At 38.3% G+C, this 21467-nt stretch overlaps 1 protein-coding gene across 1 annotated transcript; it reads left to right on the forward strand.

Moving 5' to 3' along the window:
* The first annotated feature begins 20065 nt into the window (after window positions 1-20065).
* LOC114710910 (vomeronasal type-1 receptor 4-like) lies at window positions 20066-21016 on the forward strand. The gene has a single exon (XM_028895199.1). The coding sequence runs from the start codon at window positions 20075-20077 to the stop codon at window positions 21014-21016; it is 942 nt and encodes a 313-aa protein (XP_028751032.1). The 5' UTR covers window positions 20066-20074.
* Window positions 21017-21467: the final 451 nt, after the last annotated feature.

The raw sequence follows: 21467 nt of genomic DNA on the forward strand, positions 1-21467 counted from the left end.
AGTATCAAATAACAACTTGCAAGGAGGAATGTAGAATTCAAGGGCTAATACATATGCTGAGAAATGATATCATCTCTATACAACATGGAAACAAAATAGATAGGCCCTTTTTACCTACCTTCACATTTCCTTTATTTACTTCCACATTTCAATCCATATATGACAATCATAGGACAGCTTGTACATGAGAGTAAACATATGCTGTTTTTCCAAGCTAAATCCATTTTGCTTCAGATTTGTTCTTTAATATTTTTCTCCACAACTCAATAAAATTCACACACACACACACACACACACACACACACACACACAATGTATCATTGATTAAGATGCATGATCTTAAAGCTCTTCATTGCTATGATGCATATAGTTCCAATGCTGATATTTCTTTATTGGTTTTGATCATGTTGAAAAAAAATGGTAATTGTTTACATCCATCTTTAGGTTTTATAGGAATGATAAGATTACACAACAAAAGAATAGAAAGAGGGCAGGCAATATAAATGTTGGAAGTCTCTGAATTGTAATGTGTTGTTTGATATTAGCAAGTGCAGCAGAGCACAGAAACTGAGGTATAGTGCCTGATGAGCAGAAAGGGACGAAAGTCTGGAAAACATGGAGCTGATTGTGCAATGTCAAAGACCAGCCACCTAGTGATTCCATTTCCAAAAGTCAAACACATGATTAAAATGTCAGATATTGTATGAAAGAACACAAAACTGTTCACCAGGACAAGGATGATTCGGGTGGCTCTGATGTCAGGAGAAGATTTAGTACACAGAACTCTATACATGTGTTGCAACCTCTGATTTTGCTTCTGTAAGATAAGCACCATGTAACCACTGGCCCACATGATTCCCAAACATGTGACATTAGAAGAGCCCAATAAGTTTTGTGCCATGTGGCAAAGCATAGATAGAAATATGGGTTAATTTAAGTGTAAGTGTTAGCTAGTAACAAACATGAGCTACTGGCAGAGCATTTATAGTTCATATTCAGCTTCTGAGTTGATTATTGAGGACCATGCAGTCAGGGCAGGAACTATCAATTTACACTATCCTATTGAATCTTGAGATATTTTGTAGGTCTATATTATTTATTTAAAGTACAATTACCCAAATGTATCAATGCTGATGATATAAAAATCAACTTCACCTAAAATTGAATTCAATAAATGTAAAAAATTGCCTCAATATAAGAATTACAATCACGGGAACTTTTAAATAATATTTTCTAATGTATCATTATTAACACTGATAAAATTATCACTGATACAGTGTCATTGTCTAAATATATTCCAAATTAAAGTATAGGCACACTAATATACACAGTATATAGTACTGGCAATTATACAGAACAAAAATATGTACTATGTCTGCACATATGACCAAGGAAAACACAGAAGACAAAATAGTGCCTACCATTTAGAATATCAAAAATTAATCATGTTCACATTCAGCCCCAACTATGAAAACATAAATTTGGTATAGTGAGAGCAGCAGCATAAAAGTTACTTGCTATTTGTATCTACAGATGTCTGACATTTCTACATTGTATATACAGTAATACAGCCTTAGATCCTCATTACTATTACTTTCCTTTACAAAGGGAACATAGTCCCTTAATATCCACTGCTCACTGAGGTTTACACTAAGAAAAAGAAAACCACTGAATTGTTCTGGAAGGGGTGTCCATACAGTCAACCTAAGGTGGCTTAAGTAAATAAGAAATCACTCTCTAAGCTCATTGTGGCTGACATTCACTGCAGAATCTCACTGATTAAATCCTGAGATTTCTTCAAAGGGGTAGGGAGAGGAGGGGAACATATAAGCCCTGTGACAGCATGTTTCAAACACAGAGATCCCACTGCCCTATTACTGGTACAAACCTGCAGATATAAGTATCTCAAAGAGTTCCAAGAAAGAGCTGAACAGAACGGAAAGAGCATCTCATGTACAGGTTTCTTTACCATTATCATGCTGAGGCATTATTGGTCATAAGTCCCTCTGAAGGCTATGTTGACATTTGTGCTGAAATGTGATCTTATTTGTTTGTTAATAAATAAAGTTGCCTAGGGGTCAGAGCTAATAGCAAGCCACAGCAGAAGCCGGGTGGTGGTGGTGGTGGTGGTGGTGGTGGTGGTGGTGGTGGTGCACACCTTTAATCCCAATCACATGACAAGCAGATCTCTGTGTGTTCAAGGATACAGCTAGCATGGAGACACATGCCTTTAATCTCAATACCTAGAGATCTGTGTAGACAGACAGTGACAAGGAGGTCATGTGATTGGGTTTACAACCAATGAGAAGGCAGAACAGAAAGTCAATAAAAAGACAGACACACAGAAGTAGGTCTCCTTCTGAGGGGAAGGATGGCAGCAGCAGGGAAGGGTAAGAAAGGGTTTTTAGTATTTGCTCTGCTCTGAACTCTTGGGCTTTTAACTCTGCATTTGGCTCTGTGTTTCTTATTTAATAAGACCATTACATCTACATTTGGAATCCACATGGCAAGAATTCATTAAAAACCCCTCTACTTGGCTTGGTAGCTTGGCGGCCCACTGGCTCCCTGGCTCCCCAGCTCAGGTCAGCTCGGCCTAGGACCCACCTGACACTGTAGCTACAAGTGGTTACATGCAGCTGAAGCTAATTGTAGCCAGATTGACAACTTAAGTGGCTCAGATTTAAAAACAAAAAAACGGTGTTTGCTGCCAAAATGCCAACTCATGTGGTTGGAGCTTAAGGAAGCTGGAGCTCAGGCTGGTGACTCAGCTCAAGCCAGAACACCAACTTTTAAAATGGTTAACAGACAAGCCTGAATGGGTCCAGCAATGGCCTTTAACAACAGAGAAACTCCAGGCTTTAGAAGAGCTGGTAGAAGAACAGTTAAATGCTCAGCATATTGAAGAATCAACCAGCCCTTGGAATTATCCTGTATTTGTTATTAAAAATAAATCTGGTAATTGAAGAATGGTAACAGGCCTTAGAGCAATTAACAAATTAATTCAGCCAATGGGCTCTCTACAGTTTGGAATTCCTTTGCCTACACTGTTACCTAAAAGATGGCCTCTCATAGTTATTTATTTAAAAGACTGTTTCTTTTCAATACCCTTAGAAGAAAAAGACAGAGAAAGATTTGCCTTCATGGTGCCTATTTATAATAATTCTCAACCAGTTCAGAGATATCAAAGGAGGGCCCGCCCAACCCTGTGCCAATATTTTGTACAACAGCCATTGGAAATGATACATAAAAAATTTCCTAAATCTATAATTCGTCATTATATGGATGATATTTTACTAGCTGACTCAAATGCAGATACTTTAGAAAGAATGCTTGAAGAAGTAAAGAAAATTTGCCTTGCTGGGGATTACAAATTGCTCCTGAAAAGATACAAAGAGGAGATTCTATTAATTACTTAGGATATAAAATAGGTGTACAAAAAAATTAGACCCCAAAAGGTGCAAATTAGGAGAGACTGATTACAGACTCTTAATGACTTTCAAAGATTTTTTGGAGACATTTCTCATCTATGAACTATTGTTGGGGTAAAAAACTGATGAACTGAATAATTTGTTCAAAACCTTAGAAGGTGACAAGGACTTAAATAGTCAAAGGGGATTATCACCTAAAGCAGAGAAAGAATTGGCCTTGGAAGAAAAGAAGGTACATGAAGGACATTTGGATCATATCAATCCAAAGCTGGATTGCATTTTGGTTATTTTACCCTCTAGGCATTCTCCTACAGAAATATTAATGCAGCGGGAAGATATTATAATGGAATGGATATTTTTACCAAATAAACCGAATAAAAAATTAAAATTTATGTGGAAAAAATCTCTGATTTGATTTGGAAAGGAAAATTGAGACTTTGTCAATTAGCAGGAATAGACCCAGCAGAAATTGTAATACCTTTACCTAAAGAGGATATTGAAAATTATGGAATACACACTCAACATTGAAAACATGGCAATGATCATGAACCAGTATGTATTATCTAAATATCAGTGCTTATTATAATCATACAAATACTTTTAGGAAAATTGCACAGATTTCCAATATGGATTCTTGAATAACAATGGAAGATTATCCAAATGCATTTAATTTGTTTGAAAAGAAAAAAGGCATCATGAAATGGTGAGAAGCTGGGCATCCCAAAAGTGGTGATATGTGATTAATAGGAGTGGTAACAAAACACATTCTTTCTTTACTCTGTACTCACAGGGAATATTTACTACATTGTGGAGTTGATGGATCCATAGCATCACAAAACATTGAGATCTTGTGGGATGAAGGGTTATCTGGGTTCACATCACCAGAACAGATGAAGGAAAAGAATGGGAATCTTTGGAAAAGAAGCTTGAAATGGATTTACACACAAGCAGATAGATCAGGAGGAAAAGGGGATATATGAGGTAAATCATAATGACAGTTCCATAGGGTATGTCTGGAAACTGTTAGGGTCTGGATTCTCCTCATTCAGGTTTATGATTTATTCCATCAGTGGCAGTGAGCATTAAGTTCTGACAGCTTCTTTCATTCCTAAGGTCCACGGAGAAAATAAATGAATATATTGAGCTTCAGAATGAGAATGTCAAACTACCTGTCCAAAAGACTTGTAATTGAACATTTTTATTTCCTAAGAGAATCCAGAAGATATTGAAAGTGACAGAAGAACAGTGTAATAAAATAACAATAACAATGACAAAATCTGGTAACACAAAAGCCATCATTATTTCTATAGGAGGAGGAGCTTAATTTCACTGGTTTTCTATTGATTTACTTCTTTACTCCCTTTAATCTATTTCCATTTTCCCTCTCCTCCATTCTCTATTTTCTCACCTTCTGTCTTCTCTTCTCTCCTCCCCTCCTCTCCTCTTCTCATTTTTCTCTAATTGCCCATGAAAATGCTCTTCCTATCTATAAACAAGTTCTAAGATCAAAACATTCCCCTTCAGGGAAAGAAGGTTGAAGTTCTCTAATGAACTCCAGAAATTTCATCAACTGATGTTTTCCTGCCCTAACTCCTTCTGCCAGCAACCAAATTCACAGAACTATTACAAGCAAATGTTGCTCCTTCAACCTTGACTGTCCCATTTTTATCTCCAACTAAAGTATCTTCTGCCTCATTATATTTATGTATACACCACAAGCAGGAGATCCTCACCATATGCTTTTTCTTTTCTTAAATGCCCATATTTCATGTACCTGTTAGAGGATCCACTTCTAAGCTCCAGTGCTTACTGAACAAGTGTCTCCTGATATGGTCAGCAGGAATAAAAACCAGGCCAGGTTGGCGTGGGATCAGAAAGCCTGAGGCTACAAAAAGTTTATTCCAAAGCCACCAGAATATTCATATGCTCATCAAAACAGAATATGATGGTGGTTGAATGAATACAATGTTGAATGCAAGCTAGATGGGGTTTACAAGTTTGATGTCTAAGACTAATTTCTTAGCCAAGCTTCTATACACTTCACTGACTTCTAGGGTACACAGAGATATACAGGTGGCCTGAATGCTTCAATATCTGAGGGAATACTTCCATTTCTAAGGAAATGAAAGGCACACAATGCTCCAGAACTCATGGACTCTACCTTGAAAAAGTCTATGATGCATGCCTCTCAAGGTAGGTAGACAAGGCCAACTCTTTGACTCCCTGGAGAAGTGAAACGTTGTCGGAGCAGCAAAATGCGGCAAGGCAAGGATAACCATTGGTTAATGGGAGTATGCTAGGAAGAGGGAACAATATCCTTTTATTTAATTTTATTTTCATTATTATGTTTATGAATGTTCATTGTACATGAAACAGTGTCACAATAGGACTTTTCATACAATGATATATTTCACTGAGCCTATTTCCCTCTCATTTTTCATCTGCCCTTTTCTTGCCCCTTCTGTTGGTCTATATTGTTACACTGGACAGTTTTGGTTGTGTTTTTATGCTTTAGATACACACCCAAGAAGTTATGTATCTATATAACATCTATGAACTATTAACAGGAAAAGCATATGTGTGACTGATTTTTCATGTCACTTCTTTCTTCCTTTTCTCTTTCATTCATTTTTCTTTCCTTTTTTTGAGAAAGGGTCTCTCTACATAGCTCTGGCTATTATGGAACCCAATACATAGACCAGGCTGACCTTGAACACAGAGATCTGCTTACCTTGACTCCTGAATTCCTGGAAAAGTGGCTTGTGCCACCACATCAGGCTTTTAACTTGTTTATACACGACTGACTTTATTCACATAATCATATTTACTGTCTGCGTCCATTTTCCTGGAAGCAACATTGTAATAGTGGTTGAAAAGAAATGCATAGAGTATATATAAATCATTTTTGTTGGATGTTTGCCTTGGCTTGGTTTCAGGCTGATAATGGCTGTGTGAAAAGAATTTGGAAGTGCTTCTGCTTTCTGGAGGGAAATTGAGCTTGGTGCTGGAGCCCAAAACTAATGAGGTCATGGACCTTAGAGGAGAATCAGCTATTGTCATTTTACAAACACAGCATGATTCCTAAATGCATTCTAAATGTTTGTGCTCATACCCATATCTTCGTATAGTTCTCACCTCTCATCTAAGAAATATGGCTTACAATAGATTGTAGATGTAACCAACTATCTTATTAAATAAGAAACACAGAACCAATGCAAAGAAGAAAGCCAAGAAATCAGAGCTAAGAGCCTCACCCGTCTGCTGCAGCTAGCCTCTTCAACCAAGAGACCTCTCTGAAAGAGACCTACTTCCTGTCTGTTTGTCTTTATATAGACTTTCTGTTCTGTCTTCTCAACCACATGACTGCCTCGTCACTGCCTGTATGTACAGCCCTCCAGGTCTTCTATGGTATTGAGATTAAAGGTGTGTGTCTCCAATGTTGGCTATATCCTTGAACACACAGAGATCTATATAGCTCTGCTTACCAAGTGCTGGGATTAAAGGTGTGCACCATGAACGCCCAGCTCTGCTATGGCTTGCTATTAGCTCTGACCCCTAGGCAACTTTATTTATTAACATACAAATAAAATCTCATTTCAGTACAAATAAAATATCACCATAGTAGATGGTGGCCATTGCAGAGAACTACAATATAACAAAATGCCATAGACATTAACTTTGTTGTACCAGCATAATCAAATACATGCCTATACAACAACTACAACTAAGGCATGGGGATCATAGTATAAGAGAGATTGAAATGATTGCAACAGCTAGGAAAACAGAAAGTTTGCTGTGAGTTTGTATGTTCTAGCAATCTCATAGAGGCTCTACCCATGAAGTTGGTGTCATCAATGTGGGTTCCAGAACAAGATCCAAAAAAGAATGGTACTGATAGTCATGCTAAAATGGAAGGGATGAATCTCATGCATCCTCAACCACTGACAACGAACTACAGTCAACCAAGGAATACTAATATTGGGAGATACAATATTCTCAAAGGAAGAATCCCTACAGTAGGTGATCCAATAAAAATGGTCATCATTGAACTCTTATACATACAAGTAACACTGTATGGACTAAACATGTTGTATTTATATACTTATAAATATCTGTGTGTGCATGCATCTCTGTGTGTGTGTGTGTGTGTGTGTGTGTGTGTGTGTGTAAACACTTAAAAAAACATAGGTTATGAAAAATGAGAAAAATTGTGAGGTATATAGGGGTTGGAGGGAGTAAAGAGAATGGGGAAATGATGTAAGCATAGTTAAATTTCAAAAATTCAAAAAATAAAACTGAAATGTTTCTTTCATCACAAGGTGCAGATTTCTTCATATTTCTCAGAACATTATAAAATGTATTGTATTACATTATACTATGTACTCTAATAATCCCCTTGGTAATTGTGATATCTTGTTTTTTCTTTGACTCCTACTTCATTAGAAATTCTTTTCAGATCTGACTGACTCTGTTTCTCTGCTGACTACACTAAAATGGGGCAGATTACATTGTAGCTGGAGTTTTCTCCAGTCCTGCCTGGGTCCACAGCCACTCAGACACAAATAAATACTCAGACGCTTATATTAATTAAAACTCTTTGGCCTAATGACTCAGGCTTCTTGCTAGTTAGCTCTTACACTTAAATTAACCCATAATTCTTGTTTATGTTTAGCCACGTGGCTTGGTACCTTTTCCCAGTTCTGCCTTCATGTCTTGCTTCCTCTGTGCCTAGCTGGCGACTCCTGACCCAGCCATCCTGTTCCCAGCATTCTCCTCTCTGCTTCTCCTACCTATACTATACTTCCTGCCTGGCTACTGGCCAAACAGCATTTTATTTATCAGTCAATCAGAGCAACACATTCACAGCATACAGAGCAATATCTACAACATTACATATTTGAATATTAAGAAATAAATTGAACACAACCAAGAATAATCTCAAAACCTTGCAATATTTATCAGTGTATGGACCTTAGTGGGTGAGAACTTATTGGTGAAGATACCATATACTTGAGTCATAGATTACAGAGAAAAAAATGAATGGTTACTTGGATGTTTCATCCCCACTGGATAGTTTTCATAGTGCTGGATGTGATCATAAACCTTACTCAGATGTGAACCTGAGCAATATAACAATAATCATTGTGAAATAGTGTCATGAGCATCATGGGAGTAATGAACTACTTCATGATTGAGTTGAAAGTCCATTTCCCAAGATGGAACGCATGCCTGGAGTGAATATCAGGTTCAAGAATATGTGACTAGAGAGAATTCAGACCATCTTGAAGAACTGAATACTATTATTCTGCTAAATGGACAGAGTACCAAACTGTCCCATAAGCTCTTATCTTTATGCCAACTGATTAGTAAATCTCTCAACCCTCATCAGAGAAGCTTTTTCTTTTATCTATATAGAGATTTCTACAGAGGTTCACAATCATTCAAAGGGCTGAAAATAAGAGACTCTGGAAAGACCAGCTAAAATTAGGATGTCTCTATCACACCTCTTCCTCCCAAGAACTAGGAATCATCATGGAAGAGGCAGAAAGTGTGTTACAACCATTTTGCTGGTAGATGATTCTAAACAAATAGATTTTGAACAGACAGAACAGCGTACTTGCACTTGTGAATTCATTTATTATGGCAATATGTACAAAACCTGAAAATGATCAAGTTACACAAAATTCCAGAAGATTGGAGGTTGTCAGGATGTTCCACTCCTAGCTGAAGAGTTGATGACAACAGATGACTTCTGGGAGAGGATGTGTCAGATTATTTTAAGGACTTAAACTTTGAGATGCTACCCATGTTTCCATAGATGCCCCTGTGCTAGGCACGTACTAGCATCAATAAGTACACTAAGTGACTGTTTTTGCTTTGTTTTATATTGTTTTGTTTTTAGAACACATGAAATTTGAAGGGACTAGTGGTGGGGGAAAAGAAAAGACTTGGTAATTAAATAATGGGGTGGAGTTCACTAAGAGGCATATGAATGTATGAAATACTCAAAGAGACATTAAGTACTCAAAGAGACATTAAGTACTAAATGTTCTAAATATTTTTAAAAGAACTAAGTTTATTTGTATGGGAAGAAGTCCAAGAAGCCTAGATCTAATGATGCACAGAGACATCTGTAATTTTGTCCTGAATTTCACCTTGAAGTTTCTCTCACCTTCCACCCAGGAGTTGGTCATGCTTTAGGAATCATGAAAACTTAACTCCTCTTCAAAACACCCCGTGTCTTTGGAGATATTCATGACAAACTTTCAGTGTCTTTTTAATTAGCCACTGGAAAAAGTTTCATAAATGATTTTGCCTCCCAAAACCACACTGTCATTTCCAGGGAAGGTGACATGAAAATTGTCTTTCTGAAAGGAGGTGAGGTCACAGAGTCTCAAACCTTTATCTCAGGCTGCAGTTCCTGTCCTCTCTCACAGTGCTGGTTATTATGAGGTCAGGATCTGTACACTGAAACCACAACACTGCAGAGGTAAGAATCCAGGTGAGAATTTTATATTTCAGAATATGCTGTAGAGCCATCAACGAAGAGGCCTGTGTAAGTTCTCATGTATGATAATGGGAATCTTGGGTAGAAACAGATCCATGGAAGAGACAGAGAAGCCCTAATAATTACTGTATAGTTAAGAGGTGAGTGAGAAAGATAGAAGGATTCCTAATGTTATGCCAGTCCCTGTTGGTTCTTACTATAAAATAAGTTTCCTACTGAGAGTGACTGTGGGTAGCACCAGAGTAATACCACCTATCTGTGCAGGTGCTGAAGGATTGTGGCAATAAGTCAATGTGATAATTCATCTTACCTTAAATGATCTATACACTAACTTCACAGATACTACTATTATAATTGAACTTATCTGGCTCAAACCACACTAGAATTGAAATAGAGGAAGCACACAACCATGGGGAAGGTGCAGGATCTGAATCTGACTCTGGAGTGAAATGTATTCTTAGGGGACAGTGTATTTGTGAGCAATAAGGCCAGTAACTGTGACTTTATTGAGTGACCCCTAGAACAATGGCAGGTTGAAACTTCCCTTTTGTACTTGGGAAGGTAACACTGAAGGGAAGTTTCATTATGAGAATCAGGCAATGACAGCCAGGTCCAAATATGCACCAAGTTATCTTCCCTACTTTATTCATTCTCAAATGTTTAGCAAGCTTGATGCTCTGCCTTCTGTCAATGTTTATCATTATTGTTAATGGAACATATGGTCTTGTGCATGACAGGAAAGGGCTCTACCCCTCATCTTTTTCGATCTACACTTAGTCCTTTGTTTCAGTTTGGATATTGTTTAAGTTTTCATGTTTTACAGATTCCTTTTTATATATCTCACATGCGTCTGCTCTATTTCAGTGCATTATACATTTTATTTTAATAGCTTCATCAATATAAGAAGTAGTGAGTATGTATAGAATTTTAAATGAAATATTTTGGTAACTTAAATTTGTTCTTATGGTCTTTCAGAACATGTTAGTATTTCATCTGTAGTTACCACTATAGCTTTTATCCCTCAGTGATAATGATACATATTTCTGGATGCATCACAAGCATTTGGTCTATCTGATTGTGAAGTGAAACTGGGAGATGGGACAGATTTTTGTCAGATCAGATCACACTTGTTTTAGTAAAAGAAGTGCATTTTTGTAAAATATTGAACACTGCATTTTAGTAAAATATTGAAAGCCTTATTACCACTTTTCATTTAACTGTGTAATAAGTAATTATGCAAAAATGAAAACTTACATTGTAAAATATTTATTATGTATTTTGATTTTATGTGCATGAATGTTTTGCCTGCATGCATATATGTGCACTATGAGAATTCAGTGTATGCAGAAGACAGAAATGGATGAGAGAATGCCTCGGAATAGGAGTAATAGGCAGTTGTGAGCCACCGTGGGCATGCTGGAAACACACCCAGGTCATCTGCAGCAGCAGCAAATGTTCTTTACCACTAATCCATGTCTCTATTCCTCTCAAATAAAAACTTCCTATAGCCAAAAGCATGCAGCAAAACACCAATGAAGTGAACAATATGTCAAGTGAGGAACGTAAACTGTATATAAGACTGGTGTATGCTTGAGAACATCTATCATGGCTTTGTGAGCACAAATTTAGTTGACTGTGTTTATGCTACAGTAGCCATGTTTAAGTTTTGCTAGTATCCACTCTGACACAAACATATTTAGTTTAAAATACACAAGTACTCTTCGTGTTTCTGAGGTCAGCTCTTGACAGTGGCAATAAAGCCACTGACCACATAAGACTGCAATAAAAATCAAGCTGTCAAAATGATAGGATAGCAGTGATACATAAATTGTTACTGGTTTTGGCCATTAATACATGTAATTAATAAAAATGTTACAACTGCCATTTTATAAGGTTTAGGATGCAAGAACAGAGAATACAGACAAAGCAGTAGAAAACAACCCTGAAGTTTGATATGTAATACATAGAAAGGGAAAAATCTAAGATTAATATGGAGATGGGGGTCTTTATCATTGTCCAGTACGAGACACTGAAATTTAGGGAATATTCTATATTTAAACTGCCTATATTGGGGAAGTCTTCAGAATATGAACAAATGAATATCTCCTAACCTGGATCATGAGATGACTACAAATGGGTCTGATGTGATCACTGTGAGAACTTTGAAAGCAGAGAAATTTGGGAATGCTACTTCCCACCTATCCTTGAGAGGAAATGTTCACATAGGAGTCAATATAAGATAAACAAGTCACTGATTGATAGGCTCTTGTGTGTTACTAGAGACATGTTATTTTTGGCAGAAATTTCAGTGAACATAAGGAACTGAAAGATCAAGAAAAGATGTTCAGGTATTATTGAGGGAACTGGACACATGAGAGGCAGCTTTTGTTGTCCAGTTCAATGAGTGGAATAGGACTGTGTTCACTATTGAGTTATGAAAGGAATCTAAGCAGTGGGACATCAGCACTATTATTGGTCTTTAGGTCTGTGTTGATCCACATGATGAGACATGATCAATTAAGGAAGGCTATAGGGCTTTCATAATACAGATTGCTATGCATACAATGAAATAAATCTTTTTAAAAATTATATTTACTATTATACATTTAACCTATAACAAAATCAAATAAAGTGAATTTTTACAAGTGAGCATGTAAGATTTCAACAGATGTGACTACACTTCACCTTTGTGTGCAGAAACCTATGTCTGTGAAGAAAACACACATTTCCAGATTACGAAAAATGACCTTACAGGTCTGAACTCAGCAGTGGTCTTGTCTTACAATGTGGTGGACAGTGGTTAGTGTTTCTTTTTATTAACATTGCTCCTTATCTCACTACATTAAATGCAGATGGATACCCAAACACTCACTTCTCAAGCACATGGTAAACACACTTATTAGGTATTTTCATTCAAGTATTATCCATGGCCACAATAGCTCTTAGGATGTAGCAGCTTGTCATTAACTATAAGTAATGTTTTCCTTCCTAAGAAACGAGGTGGGATAGGTGCACTGACATCATCTTCCTGGGAAAGTTCATGGCCTCTCAGTAATCATGATCCCAGCTAGGTAGAATTCAAAAAGCTTCCATGGATGTTGGGGTTTCACTTGTCCCCTGTTGGCCTCTGTGTATTCTAAATGATGTCATATTTCTGACATTCATGGTCAACATGTGGAGAACTTTAAAAAGTTCCCCAGGAACCAGTTGTGGTGGGGCATGCCTTTTGTCACAGCACTCTGTAGGCAGATGAAGGAGGATCTCTGTGAGCTCAGTGTTAGCATGGCCTACATAGCAAGTGGCAGGACTATACTAAGAGACCATGTTTCAAGAAAACAAAACAAAATGAAAATAAAACAAAACAAAGAAACAATATAAAAAAACAAAGTTTCCAAGGTCATTGCATTTTCACCTGTTCTAGCTTTGAAAGTATGTATTCTAAATAATGTCATATTTCCTATGTATATAATTGTCAAATGAAGGAGGAAAATATAAATAATCTATATATTTGTGATACTGTTCTGACAACCATTCAGTGAAAACTTAACCTCAGTCAACACGGGAGTTCACAAATATTGGATGGTGATTGTTTGGATTATGGTCTCAACCTGTAATTCCATGGGTTTCATTTGCAGACACCAGTTTCATTCATCCAAGAAAACTTAACCCTCTCTGTCTCTGTCTCTATATCTCATGCTGTTTCTCTCTCTGTCTCTCCCTCTCACTCTTCCTCTCTCTCTCTATTTCTTTCCTTCATTCCTCTTTTCTTCTCTCTCTCCCTTTCTCTCTCCTTCCTTCCTTCCTTCCTTCCTTCCTCCCTCCCTCCCTCCCTCCCTCCCTTCCTTCCTTCCTTCCTTCCTTCCTTCCTTCCTTCCTTCCTTTCTTCCTATTTGTTCAAGGCATGTACTTTTTGTACTAATGAAACAAAAATCATAGCAGTCCTTCTCAGACTTGTTATAGGTAATGCACAACTTGGAACATAGTAGATATTAGCAAAAAAAATACTGTAAGGTTCTCAAGTGTTTCTTTTAACTAGTATAGCAAAAACAGACTTTTCCTGTGTTTTTGTATTTTACAACATTTAAGATGTTAGGCCACATTTTCCTTGTGTGGCTTTTATAAATGGGATCCTACATTAACAACTACTGTACATTAAAGTTTTTCTTCATACATAGGACTTTTGGAATGCATTATTGTCTTCCTCATCACTGGTATGTGGAATTCTTCTTCTCAAAATAATCTATATTGTTTATAGTTAGGGAAACACTTGGAAACAACTCCCAGAAAGCCAATTAGTAGGAAAACAAGCAAGTGGAGTGCATTTTGTATCATTTAGTCTTTTTAAAGGCAGGTTTTTTTTAAAATCATTAATTGTTATGGAATCCTTTCTGAGAGGACTGATTTTCTGAAATTGCTAGTGGCATTATGCTGATATGAAAAATGGCTATGATCCAGACCTTCAGGGTCCATTTTTGTAGGTGGTGGTACTTGAGATGGCCTGCCAATCTTAGCACATTGTGTTCATCACTGTCTTTTCACTCTGACTGTGTTGATGTAGTTGCTTTTGCTTATACACATGGTCCTGTTTTTCTTTGTGCAAAGATGAATTTTTCTCACAATTTGGCTTTATTGTAAACATTATTTTCTTTAGTCATCCATTTCCACGAGTTTTTTTTCAATTTCTGGTCAATTCCAGCATGATATCATTCCTGAACCCTGTGGGTCAGTCCTGCTGGAGTATGGGCATCATCACTTCTGTCATCCCTTCTCTCATCACATCATCACTTATTTCACCACTGGTTCCATTCCTCCATCCTCTCCATAACAACAGGCTCCTGAGAACTCTGGGATGTGCTTCTTCCTCTTTTTCTTCATGTAACTGCACACCCACCATTTTTTTTTTTTTTGCAGAAAAGTGTACTAGATCCCCATTTGTCTGCTCCTAAATGCCTCATCTCAGACTCAATTGCCTATTTCTTCTGATTTCATGACAGTTTCTCAGTCTTTTTGTTCAAGATCTTCATAGTACTTCTGGCACTGAGTTTGGGTCTTCAGATCTTCCTCTTGCCGTTACTTAGCCACCTGCAGATGATGCTGTTCTGCACAATTATGTTTGATGCCAATGAAGCTCAGCCTCTTGTTCCTTCAGGTTATGGGCCATGGTGTGGTTCTCCAGCACAGCAAACTCTTCACATACTTTCTTAACACCGTGGAACCATCAATGTTCACATCGGTCATTGTGACTGCATTGTCTCTGCTGCATGATGATGTCGGTGCACTCCCATCCTTCTGGCCAGCAGCAGACACCCATTTGCCCCATGGCTGTGATGACATGGAATCTCCTGAGGCCAGAATTGGTATGTAGAATTCTATTTTGTGCATAACAGTTCATTGATGATGGGCCACCTCTGGGCATGTCTCGGTAGCTCACAAGTTAATGATCCCACGATTGGTACTGGATGATGTCAAAAGTAAACTCATTTGTATGGTTATTCTTAAAAGTTGAATTACTGGAACCCAGTGGTATTTTCCTCTTCTGTATTAGCATGTCTGTTGGTGTCACTGTTTAGATTTTTATAGGCAGGCAAGCTGAGACTTCATGGGTGTGGCTTCCCCAACATTTTTAGGAGATGCAATCTCACAGCAGATATGTATTCTTCTTACTCTTACAATGTTTCTGCTTCCTCTAGCACAATATTCCCTGAGTCCTGAGTGCAGGAGTTTCATTGTGGGTGTAGAACTGTGGCTGGGCAAAACACAGTATGTTGTGCTCTGTATTTTGATTAGGTGTGGTTTTTTTTCTTCTTTTTGCCTTTTTATTAGTTGTGTTTTTTGATGCTTTACTACATTGCAGTGAGAAGTATTTTTCTTTAGTTGTTAAAAAACACAAACCATGACAGAATTGCTGTGAGTATGGAAAAAATAGGCGCTAATTAATTATCTAGCACCAAATGGTGAAAACACAAACATTTCCTCTCAAATTTATGGCCTCTATGTGTTTAGCTATAAAATCTACCCAGTCTGTATACAGTTTGTGTGGGTACATGGAATTGGTGGGAGGGAAGAAAGGCACAAAGATGCAATTATAACTTTATTTCAAAAATAAGAGATGGAACTAGAGATTACAAAAATTACCTTTGGTTACACAAATGGAATTGTATTTATACTAATTGTTTCTTCTCAGAATAGTTAAATACTGAATAGAATGCTGGAAAAATAGAAGCAGTGTATGTTAATTGGTGTGTAGGGTTATATTTCTTTCACTTAAACAGATGCAACCCTTTCAACAATATTTGTTGTGACATTCACAGAAATTTACAGGGCATGAGATCATGGTTTTTCTATAAGCACACCCAAATTCGGTATTTTCAAAATTTTCTTCCTTCACTTTAAACTGATTTTTATTTTGTTTCATTTGTTTATTATTTTTATGTTTTATTAGCAGTCAAATATCAAATATCCTAAACACATTTTTATATTTACTGTTTTGATTGGCCCAAACCCTTCCCCTTTCCCCGTTTCTCTTCCGTCCTCTCAGTTCATGGGGTCCTTTGTACATTATTCCTTCTTTCACTTTCAAAACACACACACACACACACACACACACACACACACACACACACACACACAGGTATTGCTTTACTGTCCCCACCCTACTTCTGACATATTCTTTGGGGCCCCTTTCAAGTCTCCTGGAAACTACCCACACTTACTCCCACATAAACACACATTCCTAAAAATTGAAAGCTATGAAATCACACTTGGGACAGTGCTATCTGTTCTTTTTTGCCTGTATAACATCACTTAATCCAGTAGTTTCTAGTTTTGGCTGTATCTGTTCCCTAGGGTGTTCTACAGTGTCAGTGCACAGGGAAGTGGAGACTGTGTTTAGTCGTTCCTAAATCTGTTTATCTTCCCACTCTGTTTAAACTACTTCAGTCACCAGGATTAACTGCCAATTCTGCCCCAGTTTTTGATTGTCCAGCTGACTGTCTCTCCATGGCTGATGGATGTGAAGGGCAATTGCCCTCCCTGGGGTTGCAGGATTCATCTTGGTGCTGATTCACAGCTGCTGCTCTCTGTTCTGCAAGGGAATCTCACCCAGTTTAAGAATGGTTTTCAGGCCGGGCGGTGGTGGCCCACGCCTTTAATCCCAGCACTCGGGAGGCAGAGCCAGGCGGATCGCTGTGAGTTTGAGGCCAGCCTGGGCTACCAAGTGAGTTCCAGGAAAGGCGCAAAGCTACACAGAGAAACCCTGTCTCGAAAAACCAAAAAAAAAAAAAAAAGAATGGTTTTCAGACACTTTCTCAAAAAAAAAAGCATGTGGTGTCTGAAGAGATTCATCCAACTTCACTGCAGTGATGGGCTCTCTAACTCACTATCCTATCACTTTCATGGTAGACTTCTGAGTGGTGCCTGATTATCCCAGACACAATTTCAATGGATACACCGAACATTTCCCAAGCAGCTATCATTTGTCAGCTATTGCCATTACCTTTGACCCTTCTGCTGTCGTATATTGCCTATTTTTAATTTATTGTTCATTCTGTGAGATTTCATCACACCAGATGTTCCCTTGTCTCTAACAGTCCTGACATGAACTGCACACCTATGTGTGTGTGTGTGTGTGTGTGTGTGTGTGTGTGTATGTGTGTGTGTGGGTGTGTGTGTGAGATGTGACTTTTTATATGAGCTAGCTCATAACTTAATATGATGTAGGTTGTGACTAGAACCAACATTTCAATTAATTTCCATATCTTAACCTGTTGTGGGCTGGCTTCAGGGTCAGGGTATTTCTATAACTGCTTCTGGATTCAGAAACAACCTGTGTTTATTTGACCTTGGTTTCACGGTCCAGGCATGCTTTCTCCTCTGGTTTCAGGCCCAAAAAAATGTGTCTCAGTGTTCCTTTCTCTTCCAAGCTATAAGTATCTAGGATACCTTTCTTTCACAGCTCTAAGTATAGCCTGACTTCTGATAGTCTGGTTACCTTTCCCTCTAGAGCTGTAAAACTTGCCCTATAAATTTAAATGATAATGAAACCCTTTTAGATTTTGTACTTGTCTTAAATTGCAATAAATACCTAATTCAGCTATAAAAAAAAAAAAAAACTGTTGTGGGATAAAGACCCAAAGATCACTGAACCTGACTAAAATCCATATTCTTTTTTTCCATGTTCTTATTAAGAAATTTTCTACTCACCCTACATACCACCCACAGATCTCACCTCCTCCCTCCTCCTACTCCACAGCCCTCTCTCCCAAGCCACCCCCCAGCCCCACATCCTCTAAATCAAGGTCTCTCATGGGGAGTCAGCAGAGCCCAGCACACCGTGCTGAGGCAGGTCAAAACCCCTCCCTGCCACATCAAGGCTGTGCAAGGTGCCACACCGCAAGCACTAGGCTCCCAAAACCCTGCCTATGCACCAGGGATGGATCCCAACACCCTACCCCTTGCCGCCCGCGTGTCCCCTAAACAGTTTGAGCTAAACAACTGTCTTCTGTATCCAGAGGGCCTAGTCCAGTTCTATGGAGGATCCACAGCCACTAGTCCACAGTTCATGGGTCTCCACAAGTGTGACCAGTCATCTCTGCAAGTCTTCCCTTCACGATCTCCGTGTCCCCTGCCCACAGAATTCCTCCTCTCTCCTATCTTCTGGATTCCCAGAGCTTAGCCTGGCGCCTGGCTGCAGATCACTGCATCAGCCTTGATGCATTGTCACTGGACAAAGGCTCTATGGTGACAGTTAGGGTATTCACTAGACCGGTCATAGGAGTAGACCAGTCCAGGCACCCCCTCTATCATTGCCAGCAGTCTAAGGTGCGTCATCCCTGTGGTAAAATCCATAATCTAAGTCAATATTTAGAAGGCTTGGTGACTCCCTACAGAAAAACACTTCTCACAGAGCAGCTTAGCTGCATATACATTTTATATACATCCTGTGAAGACAAAGCATTCAGAAAATCAGCATTCTCGTTGGCACTTGGCAGGAGGAAGCAAAGCAAGCAAGCAATTTTTAGAGATCCCAAATATTGCTGTTAACTGGGGCACTTCAGCTCCCACTGTTTTAACCGAGTTAGGTACTTTCCCAGCAGACTTTTAATGGCGTGGTTAGAAAAGGGAGGATCAATTTCAGGTTAAACCAGAGATGGCTGCATCTGAGAAAAGATACAGGAACCTTTGCACTGCCAGAACATATAGATAGTCTCTCAGCCACACACATTTCTCATTACTATCTCTTGATTTAGATGAGATATAAGGGTCACCCTGCCCAGCCTTAATACATGGGAGGTGCTTAGTCTTACTACACCTTGATAGGCTATCTTTGTTGATATTCATTGGACATCTGCCCTTTCTTCAAAAGAAAGGAAGAAGAAGTAGTTTGGGGATGGAAAAAGAGGGGAGTGGGTGGAAGGTACTAGGAGAAGAGGAGGGAGGGTAAACTGCACCCATATAAATAAATGAATATAAATTAATTAATTAATTAAAAATAATTGCTTTATTAAAGAAAACTGACAATGCTCCAGTGCGTATATAGACAACACAACTTGGACTTGTTTTTTTTTTAATCTTTTTTTCTTGTCATTGGTGGAATTCACAAGGAAGTGGGGTGGACATGAGAAGACAGGGAAGTGAATGTGTTCAGGGTTCATTACGGGAAACCTCCAAATTATCAATAAAATTACTATGTTGGAAAAGATTAATTGTATTATTTAAGTTTTGTGTTTGTCAACGAAGTTGGTTTCTTTTGCAACCTGACTAGCAAATGAGTATATTCTGAAGGTCTTACATTATGTTTGTTTATACTGCCTGTCACTTTTCCTTGTTTCTCACAGGTAAACATCCCATTATGCTCAGTGCTGCATTTTCTAGGAAACATTAGGGCTCAACTTCCATTAGTGTGTTCACTCTGAAGTATTGAAATCACATAGTAACATACATGGAAAGTAACTACCCCTGTCAAAAGATTTGGGATAAAGTCTTTTTATGTGGTCAAGGCCAGTCTGGAATTCCCGAGTTTAAAGGACCTTCTGTTAATGGTGTCTTTCTTTGCCAAAGCTACAATAACTTGCCATTGTTCATTTGACCTGAAAATTATTGTGGCCATATTCTAAAGGAAATAGTGCTGAAACGCAGAATGGACTTCTGGAATCTGGCAATCAGAATCATTTTCTTATCACAAATTACCATTGGAATTATGGGAAATTTCTCTCTTATGTTCTACTATCTTGTCCTTTACTACAGAGAATGCACATTAAAGCCCACAGATTTGATCCTCATGAATCTAATGGCAGCCAATGCCTTGATCATTCTCTGTATGGGAGTGCCCCAAACAATGGCAGTTTGGGGATTGAAGCAGTTCTTGAATGATTTTGGATGCAAGATCCTATTGTATATTCAAGGATTTAGTCGAAGTGTGTCCATTTGGACAACTTGCTTATTGAGTGTCTTCCAGGCAATGACCATCAGTCCCAGGAAATCGTATTGGAAGGATTGTAACATTAAAGTTGCAAGGTATATTGGCTGCTACATTGCCTTCCTCTGGGTCTTGAATATGTTGATAAATTTCATTTTCTTTAGGTATCCATTTATCAAAATGAATAGCAAAAACATGACAAGAAAACGAGAATTTGGATTCTGCTCTGTTGTAGGACATGATGAAATCAGTGACTCATTCTATGCAATATTGGCAATGTGCCCTGAATTCTTCTTATCTCTGCTCATAGCCTGTTCCAGTGCCTCCATGATTGTCATTCTGTACAGACACAAGCAGAGGGTTCAGCACATCTGTAGTTCTCATGGTTCCAGGAGAAACATGGTTGAGTCCAGGGCTACCCAGAATATCCTTGTCTTGGTTTCTACCTTTCTGGCTTTTTATACTCTCTCCACCGTCTTGCGATCCTGCATTGCTCTTTTGTATAATCACAATTTATGGCTGGTGAACATCTCTCACCTCACTTCTCTGTCTTTTCCTTCTTTCGCACCCTTTGTTCTTAAAAGTCATTGCTCCATTGTGTCCAAGTTCAGTTTGGCCTGGCTAAGAAAAAAATTGTCTCCTAACTTTATTATAAATATGTAAAATATAATTGTTTCACATTATCAAATTGAATACTCACTTATCAGCCTAATAAATCAATAAAGAAATTTAAGTAAGTAGCACCTTGTTTTCCTAAGGTTAACCAAAGTGAGTATGGGATCTTTGTCAGTTGGTTGAATTAGCAGAATACATGAGTTGTTCATACTGTGTTTGGCCCATTGTTGTCTTCAGCTTTCAGACAGAAGAGTTATTCCTTTGCCTAGATGATGTGCAAAGAAGCTAGTAAACTGGCTGCAAATACACCTGTCCTTCTAGTGGCTTTCATCCTGTCAGGGAATCTTGACTACTTGACTGCTGCACAGACACCTTGTGAATATTGTACTCTAACTGCAAGCCAAGCTGAAATCATGGATGGCCATGAACCTGTGCTTCAAGTGGCCCTTTCCATGACAGCTGCTCTAACCTGCACTGGGACCAGAAGTCTTCTTCAGTG

The sequence above is a fragment of the Peromyscus leucopus genome, chromosome 1 (genome assembly GCF_004664715.2).
Source record: "Peromyscus leucopus breed LL Stock chromosome 1, UCI_PerLeu_2.1, whole genome shotgun sequence".
Taxonomy (NCBI): domain Eukaryota; kingdom Metazoa; phylum Chordata; class Mammalia; order Rodentia; family Cricetidae; genus Peromyscus; species Peromyscus leucopus.